This window comes from Protobothrops mucrosquamatus, unplaced genomic scaffold (genome assembly GCF_001527695.2).
Source record: "Protobothrops mucrosquamatus isolate PMUCROS unplaced genomic scaffold, P.Mucros_1.0 scaffold_290, whole genome shotgun sequence".
Lineage (NCBI taxonomy): Eukaryota > Metazoa > Chordata > Lepidosauria > Squamata > Viperidae > Protobothrops > Protobothrops mucrosquamatus.
In genome coordinates, this window is record NW_015386366.1 from 107041 (window position 1) to 116671 (window position 9631).

The following is a 9631-nucleotide window of genomic DNA, read 5'->3' on the forward strand; positions in this document are numbered from 1 at the left end:
TCAGTATTGAAATCTGCCCACTGTCATGGCACTGCTCCATCGTTGGAGAAATAGTTTTAAAAATTGAGAATTAAATGCTAGCAATTAATTAAAAAACAGAAAAACTACACTTCATAGCAAACTATTTTGGTACATTCAGAAAGTAAGAGAAGCCCCCTCCATTATAATCAGCAAATTAGATATTTTATTACTTTCACTTTATCCACAGCAGGTTTTGTTTCTTCTGGAGCAGGATCTCTTTTTCCTAGGCTTCCAGATAAAGCTTCTAGTGCTTCACTAGTTGCTTGTGTGCTCTATAAATAACATAAGTGAAATCAGTTAAGAGGTATTTTTAAAAACTGTGATTGAAAAAATGATAAATATAACATTACTGATCTCAAATTTAATACAAAATAACAGGCAAGAAAACTTGTTACTATTGTGATAGTACAGTAATGTACAATTGGTTAGGCTAAGTAAAAAAAAAATAGTAGTAGGTATAGACAAAATTTATATGAAATTTTCTCCTAGATTAATTAAATATTTTACTTTGCCAAAAGCCTAAGTGAAATTGGACTTAGTCACCCCTTGAATCAGGGAAAAAATGCATTGTAATAATCCCAAATATTAAAAAGAGGAAAAAAACCCAGATTATCTCAGCTCCCAAATCATTTATATCAGCATTTCTCAACCTTCAAAACTTTAAAATGTGTGAATTGCTACTTCTGGGCGATCTATACTGAAAGTATATAAGGATGTTTTATAAGGCTCCTAAGGATAGCAATAGCAATAATAGCACTTAGATTTATATACCGCTACATGGTGCTTTACAGCAGCGGTCGCCAACCTTTCCAGCTCTGTAGATTGGCGGCAGTGCTGGTAACAGCGACAGGGAGGGGAGAGGGAATGGTTTTGCACACATGCGCCTCTTGCACAAATGCAGCTTCGCGTGCTCATATGCCACTAGGCACTGGGCCACGGACCTGGGGTTGGGAACCCCTGTTTTATAGCACTCTCTGAGCAGTTTACAATGTCAGTATATTCCCACAATCTGGGTGCTCATTTTACTGACTTCGGAAGAATGGAAGGCTGAGTCAACCTTGAGTCGGTCAGGATCAAATTCCTGGCAGCGGGCAGAGTCAGCCTGCAATACTACATTTTAACCACTGGGCCACTACGGCTTTGCCATAAAATCAATTATTGGATTTGATCAAATGCATCTTGGGAAGTTTTGTATTAATTTTATATTATTTTCTATAATTGGTTACTCACTGGAGAAGTGATTATAGGAGCTGAAGATTTTACAGAAGACACAGCTGAAGCTGAGATAGCTTCTTCTCCAGATGTTTTCTGGGGCTTAGTTGACTCAGGTTTCTAAAGCAAGATGACAAGAACAGATACCAATTAGAGGATTTTGCCTTTGCACAACATAGTTCAGGAGGCTTTTTGGGTTTGACAGACAGATATGACCACATTCCTGTTAATTGTAGCACAATTAAAATATTTGATTTAGAAAACATTTGAACATTTCATCTTTACATTATATTCAAGGAATAAATCTACTTCTGTCACATGATATTAGAATCAAATAAATCTTGACTTCCGGTTCCTGTGAGCAGTGAAATCAGTTGAGAGATTCGGGATGCCGAGCTCTCCAGCTGAGTTTCTTCCTGTTTGGGGACCCTAAATGGGCCAGAAGCCGCCCCGGAGAGGTTGCAATGAAGGAAGGCAGTCCCAGGGACCTAGGAGAGACGGCGGTCTCCCCGATCGGTCCAGGAGAAGCCTCCCAGAAACCAGCAGGAGAAAGGCTAGCTAACTCCATTGTCTAGTCCAGTGGTTCTCAACCTTTTTAATGCTGCGACCCCCAACCGGTCATAAGTCGAGGACTAAACGGGTCGTAAGTCGAGGACTAAATGGGTCATAAGTCGAGGACTAAACCGGTCATAAGTCGAGGACTACCCAACCGGTCGTAAGTCGAGGACTTTCCCTTCCCGGAAGTGCCGCGCATGCGTGGTTCCGCCCCCTGCGCCGGCCGAGGCATAGCTGGCAAGCGGCAGAGACGGTGCAGGCCGACCACCAGCTGGCCCAGCCCAAGGGAGGTAAGGCACCCGCCGGAAAAGGGGGAAAAAATGGCGGACAGCCTTCCTTGGCGACCCCGTGAAATGGTCGATCGACCCCAAATGGGGTCGCGACCCATAGGTTGAGAACCGCTGGTCTAGTCCCAGCTGCAAGCAACGGAAGTCAAAAGCTCTACTATAAGCTGATTGTGAACAATCAAATAAATCTTTTTGTTCAGTTTGGATCTCATTTTAGATGATATATACATACCCACACATACAATCTCTCTCTCTCTCTCTCTCTCTCTCTCTCTCTCTCACACACACACACACACACACACACACACACCAGCAGTTACTGCCCTCTCAAATGTGATCTCATTTTTGTGGTCTCTAAGAAGATACTCACTGTTGAAACTTCTGGTGAAGCCAAAGGTTGCACAGGAAGAGCTACAGGAGATGCAGCTACTATTAGTTTGGGAATTGGGGGTGGCTCATCTACCGCACGTCTCTTGGGAAAAAAATTTAATCATTAAAAGATATGACTGTTTGAGCACCATTAAAAGGAGTTGTGCCTAAATCTCTATTTCCCAGCATACAACTTGTCTTTACATACATCCTTCTGTGTGGATGGCCTGCTCAGTACTCTGCTCAAATAAAATCCCACAGTAATAGCTGCAGTCTGCTTTGTTCTCTTCCACATGTGAAATACCTAAACCTTAACAAATGGTGAGTTATATAAGAGCAGAGCATGAGAGGAGGTTATGCTATGGATGGATTTACACATTTATCATCTGCTTCCATTCAATGCAGTCTTTCTCAATCTGAAATTGTACTGATGCATTGAGAAATACTACTCTCAGATTTCTCAAAACAGCTTCCTGGTTGAGGAGCTTGTTTGATTTATATTGCTGCTCATCTCAACACAATATGCTTACAATAGAACAAATAAAATACATAAGTCAGACAATATTTAAAAAACAATAAAAACAATAAAATGTAACAGCCAGGCATAATCTAACCAACCACCAAGAGACAGTGTCTAATCCATGAACAGGCACATAATAAAATTTTCAGGCCTTACAAAAGGCCAGCAGGGACAAGCCAATCACATCTTGGGGGGGGGGCAGGGGGGGGAGGAATGATGTTCCAAAGGATGATGCTCCAAAAAACTCTCCTTCTGGGCTCCACTAGCCAACACTTCTTAGCTGACAATACCTGGAGAATGTAGAAACAGTAATCTAATTCAATACAGGATTTTGGATTTTATTGGGAAAAAGAAACATACCTTAGATATATCAGCAAGTTCAGTTGGTTTTGAATTTTCTGTGGAAGAAGCAGGACAGACAAAGTCTTTTGAAAATTCATCAATGAGTTCAGTCTCATTAATTGGCTGTAAAACAAAGAGGAAAAATAGATACAGAGTAAACAAAAAAAACAGACAAAAATGACAGCCACAAAGCGATAGCATTTATATATCACTTCATAGTGCTTTACAGCATTCTCTAAGTCAGGGGTGTCAAACTGCCGGCCCACGGGCCGGATGTGTCATGTGGAAACCATGCCCACCCCAGCTGCACATTGGCAAAAAATTATTTCACTTGCACTGTAAGAGACAAACTAATATAAGAAATGCAGGAGGAAGATGTTATCTTTTGAGTTCTTAAAGAAAGAAGGTGGACCACGACTGGGGGATAATAAATGCTTATAAAATCATGTAAGAAAATAATTCAGTAGAAGAGGTTTTTCTCATCCCTCCATGGTATTAGAATCTGGACTTATCTGTTTAAGTAAGATACAAGGAGATTCATGAATGCTAAAAGGAAGTAATTTCTTCAACTACATGTGATTAAATCATTGCCATCAAATGTGATAATGGCAACCAATGTATGAAGACAAATTGATATAAGAATAAGGCTATTCATTTGGATTTCTTATATATTACCATAAAAAAAAAGTTCACACCCAAAGTATTAGTTGCTGGGGATCAATAATGAAAGCACACTTTTGATTTCCTGTCTTCTTTCTGACTTTCCTGCAAATACAGAATTGGAACCTCTGACTTACAGCTCTGGACCAAACAGTCCTTTGTTTTGATATTGTATTTGCTATTGCAAAAATAGAAAGGAAAAGAATAATAAAAAGAAAAGAAAAATCTTTATTAAGAACTTCTCTTTGTAATATACTAGACTTTCCTCCAAAGAGAATATTGAATGTATTCACAATATATTTTGAAAAAAGAACTGATAAAATTTTCACTCAACTGGTTCTTTTTCAACAGAAGCAATAGAAAATAAATATTTTAAAAATTGTTAAATAACCTTTGGTTTCTCTTCGGGTGTTGGCAACAGCGGCTTCCCATCTTTGTCCTAATATTTTTTTAAAAATAGCATTAAGAATGCAATTCATATTCAAGCAATATAAAAATAGTGAAGATACAAAAGAAGTCCAAACTGGAATAGAAATAAGTTTAATAATTCTATATAATAACAATAATTAAGATGCCCAGTTGATTATTGAGAAGAGGAAGATCGAACTATGGCAGATGTAGTAAGCCTATGGTCATCACATTTTTATGAACTTCATTTTCCACCATTCCTCATCTTTGGCCATGCTGTCCAGTTGTCAAATTCCATATACTGGGTATGTTATACCCAACAGAATGTTATACTCTGAAAATTTTAGGTTTTCTTGCATGTCCAATTTATATAGTCTAGTTTTTTCCAAAACTTAGTAAGCACAGCACATTGTAAAAACATCATCCTTATAGGCCTTATAGGCTACCTTTCGACTTATGACTACAATTGAGACTAGAACTTCCATATAGTTTCTAAGTGAGTCATGCCCAATTTTACAACTTGATAAGGAAACTGCTGTGGTCATTAAGTGAATCTTGCTTCCCTCAATGACTTTGCTTGTCAGAAGCCCCCTAAGAAGGTGATAAAGTGGCAACCATGTAACTCCAGGATGTTGCAACCATTGTAAATACATGCTGGATGCCAAGTACCTGGTTTCTGATTACATGACTACATGATGCACCGGTCATAAGTGCAAGGACTGGTTGTAAATCACTTTTTCAGTGCCATCATAACTTCAAAAAATCATTAAATGATGGTTGAAAGTCAAGGACCACCTATAAATTCTGTCCTCAACAATCCTTTTCTACACAGACTTAGTGGAGTTCAATAAGCTCTAAATGTTATTTATTGTTGTAGAAAACATTAAAGCAGTTGATCTAATTTTTCAGGTGTCTCAGATGTTGGAAATACTGCTGGTCCAAATAATGTTATTAACAAATATTGTACCAGTAAATATTGCCACTGAGTTGTATCTGACAGATATTTGTTCTTAGCAGAATGCATATTAAAAACACATCCTCATCATGTATCAGTTGGTCCAAAATCAGTATCACCACTTTCATCCAATTTTTCCATATCACTGCCTTTTTTCTAATCAATGTTGGATTTCCCCATAAAGACAATTTAGCAGGGAAAAAAGCATTGGATCTTTCTGTTTAGTCATTATATACCATTGCTTCCTAACTGATATAATTGTTTCTAGATATACTAGTTCTATTATATTTAGATCCTAATACTATCCATTCAGCCAATGGTGCTGTATTTGTATATCCCTAAGAAAATCAACACCAATTGTTGACTTCCAGTATTTAATATTTGACAATTGGTAAGCTTGATGATATAGCTCCAGATTCTGAAGACCAGCCATCAATAGGCACATAGAGACAATCAACTTCTACATACTGTTCAAAAGAGACAATCAAAAAGCTAAAAGACCATATCACCCCCTTGCTAGCAATCACTACCCAGATTCTGTGTGGAATCATTATAGTGTGCCCTTTTTATCAGATGGTTGCAAACAAGCATTTCCCTATTCTTGCCTTTTATGGCAGATCAAAGCAGTGAAAGATGAAAGTGCAACCAGGTTAAGATTCCCAGTGCTCAAACTGCAATTATCTCTCTTAACCTGGACACAGTACGGCAAAATTTAGGAACAAATGGCTTTAAAGTAAAACTAAGACATCAACTAAATAACTGAATTATTTAATATTCCAGTGCAATTGCTAAACTAATAAAATAATGTATTGCATGTCACTGAAAGCTGGAGATTATTAGTTACCAAGGTTGGTTTTAATCTGTATTCAGGAGGAATTGTATCATCACGTTCACCAGGTTTCTTTTCTTTCCTTTCTATGGCTTTTGGCTAAAGGAGGGGGGGAAAACAATTTATCAGTATAAAAGATGATTCTTCGGAAATCGAAATACATACTCCAAAATCAGTGGGATTTAAAACTGCCTAAATTTAAATCGATCGAATCAATGTAATACTTATTAAATACTTAGGTGTATATTATTCATCATTCATTGATCGAATCAATGAATGATGAATCACATACACCTAAGTATTTCATGACTATTGAACATATACTATGTAATTAAATAGTACTTTATTCCCCCACTGTTGCAACCTAATCTTAATTTTTATTCACAAATACCTCTTAATGTATTTAATTGTGCTTACTCTAAATTTAGGACTACAAATGCAAAAAAAAACCCCAAACCTTCTATTTTATTGCACAAATCTTCCTAATCATTCTTAAACTTTCCAACTCTTTTATCAGCAAGCAAAAATTGTTCTGGTTGATTATTTGTACATTAGTTGATTAGATTTTTTTTTTTAAAAAAATGCCTTTATTTTATAAATAACTCAAGGCAGTGATACCTAATATTTCTTCTTTCTCCCCTTTTCCCCACGGCAAGAACCTTGTGAGGTAGGCTATGCTGAGAGTGAGTGCCTGGCTGAACATCACCCAGTTGGTTTTCATGTCTGAGGTAGGGCCAGAACTCTCAATCTCTGGTTTCTACCCAGGTGTCTTGATCACTAGATCAAAGTGGCTCTATTTTGGGCTCGTTTCTCAAAATGTTTGTAGCACAGATTTACCTCTTCAACTTCAACGAAGGAACTAGTATCTTCTTCAGGTTCAGGTTCTGCCATACCAAGTGTGTCCCCAAGAGCATCCAGGGCACTATCACTAATTGTCACCTAAATTGTAAAGCCAAAATGCAAATAATAATACAGGCGATTCCTTATATCTGCACATATACTGGAATTATTGGACATAACGCTGTATTGACAATTCAGATTTTTCAGCAATTGTTTTATAGTATAATCTAGTCCTGATAGCTAAAACATTTGAATACAGGATGGCAAATTATGCACTTTTTCATTACAGGGCAATTGCCTTGGGCTGGCTTGCACAGTCTCTTTTTTTTGTAGTTAATATTGAATTTCAAGTAATCTATAATAATACAGGCTCCTCAGCCATAATAATAATAAATCCACCATGAATTTTGAAACTTGGCTGAAGACTTAGTTGTAGTATAACAATTGTGAGCTCAGGAAAGTAGAGTGATTTATACAAGAAACAATTATGAGAAGTCTCAGGAAAATTAATCCTTGTTTATTTCAATAAAAAGGGGGGAAATCCATAAATTAATTATTGCCACATTCTAGGTAAAGTGACAAACATGTTCTCTCCAGCTATACTTATTATTCAGCTATACTTATTAGATAGTAGATTAATGGGATCCTAATATGCTTTTATAAATTGCTTGTGATCCTGTGCCTCAGTAAACATTCAGGATAATTATAGTTATATAATTATATAGTTATATAATTTAACACAGGCAGAAAGGAAAAATAGAAGTCATGCCCAATAAAAGCCACAGTGAAAACAACTGATCATTTTGGCAGAGCATGAAATCACGTTCTGATTTCACATCTGAAATTCAAACATACATGTGTTTGAGATCTTGCGGCAACTAAAGGATATATATTTTATATATGCATTATCTGTATTTTCAAATAAAATCTCAACCTCTTTTAAATATCAGCTACAGATTAGGGCTATATACCTCAAATTGTTCAAAGGCTCATAATGTGCTGTAGACTACTGAAATTTTTTCACCTAAAGCCACAGTCACCCTTCTATTGGATGGGCCCCACTAAGATGAAACCCAATAAAGTCCTCATTTTAAAAGCATTTTGAAAAATACTGAATGAAAAAAGCTGCAAAAATGAAAATATTTTCTTCAGTTGGAAAGACTCATTCAATGAATGAAGTTTAAATTCAATTCTATTAATATGTTTCAATACAAATTCTCATGATATAGTTTGGACATGTATAATAAGGACTGGAAAAGTTTTTGTTACCTAACTTTTATAGCAGCCTTCCAAAATCCTTGGTCATAATAATTTTGTGCATCTATTTTTGAGTATCAGAGCATTTAATATAGAACAGTAACATATCTACCTCTTCCAATTTTGGTTTCTTCTCTTTGGGAGGAGCTGAACTGCTGACTGATGTTGTAGTATGGGCTTGTAAAAGCTCATCTTTTGTTGCAGGCTTACAGCACAAAAATATAAATATATAATAAATAAATATAAACACAAAATGTATTGGCATAAATTATAAAAGCAAAGTATTAAATTAATATTAATGTATTAATTAGTGTATTGTAATGTATTGAAAGAAATATATTAATTTAAATGTATTGCTATTGCTAAAGCAATGTATTAAAACTACCTTTGTAAATGGATATTTCAAGCTTGGCAATATTCCTTTAAAAGACAGTAACCCAGTACCTCTTTTGGCCTGACTTCCTTTTCTCCAGCAGATGGTATAGTAGTGCAAGTGAAATCAGATGCCAGAGCATCTGCAAGATCATCGTCTGTCATTGTTGGCTAAATAAAAACATAAACTGGGTCAGACTTCTATAAGTGACCCAACAGCTCTTTACAGGCTATGGGCACCATATATTTTAATGCAAATACTATATAGCAAGATTAGCCAATTTCTAATCTGGAAACACCCATCATTCTCTATTAATAGAAGCACTAACATCAAAAGGGAAGACAAAAAGGGGAAAAAAGATGATTTGCAATCGAGTTTTACAACGGCTTGCTTTTCTAGCAGTTCTTTGCTGTTCAGTGGAAATATTCACACATAATATCGAGAGTGTTTTATTTAATGGCATGATTCAAATAAAATACAGATAGTCCTTGCCTTAAGACCATTTGTTTAATGACAATTCAAAGTTATGATAGTAGGAAAAAGGTGATTTACAACCAGCATTAGCACTTATGACCATTGCATCACACACACACACATAGTCATATAATCACAATTCAGGCACTTGGCAACCAGCTTACAACAACCTGCATTCATATAATCCCAATTTGCAACCTTTTTTTTTTTTTGCCAATTTCCCCTCATTAGGGAAAGCCATCCGTTGGGAAGTTGGATTTGGTTAATAGCCACATGATCTATTTAACAACCACGGTTATTCGCTTAATGGCCACCATAACATTGTCATAAAATTGGGTCCAACTTGACTTATGGCCATAATGGCTTATGATGGAAATTGTAGTCCCAATTGTGGTAGTAAGTCAACCTATATTAATCCAAAATGGAGATCATGCAATGGCAAAAACAAACCAACATTATAATTTAGCACAATAAGTGAATCCAGCAACTTATAGAGTTGAAGAGAAACTAACCATTAAAACACCAGAGC

At 36.3% G+C, this 9631-nt stretch overlaps 1 protein-coding gene across 3 annotated transcripts in view; it reads right to left on the minus strand.

Annotated features, from left to right (window-relative positions):
* Positions 1-152: 152 nt before the first annotated feature.
* The window catches only part of LOC107302786 (calpastatin), a 67330-nt gene continuing 57851 nt past the window's right edge, over positions 153-9631 (minus strand). For all 3 annotated transcript variants that reach the window (XM_029287296.1, XM_029287298.1, XM_029287297.1), the window contains 9 exons: positions 8700-8798; positions 8368-8460; positions 6996-7097; positions 6174-6257; positions 4358-4405; positions 3325-3429; positions 2446-2547; positions 1252-1353; positions 153-293 (listed from right to left, as the gene is read on the minus strand). In XM_029287296.1, the coding sequence (XP_029143129.1) occupies positions 168-293; positions 1252-1353; positions 2446-2547; positions 3325-3429; positions 4358-4405; positions 6174-6257; positions 6996-7097; positions 8368-8460; positions 8700-8798 (861 nt within the window). In that variant the 3' untranslated portion in view covers positions 153-167. The remainder of the gene's footprint in view (positions 294-1251; positions 1354-2445; positions 2548-3324; positions 3430-4357; positions 4406-6173; positions 6258-6995; positions 7098-8367; positions 8461-8699; positions 8799-9631) is intronic.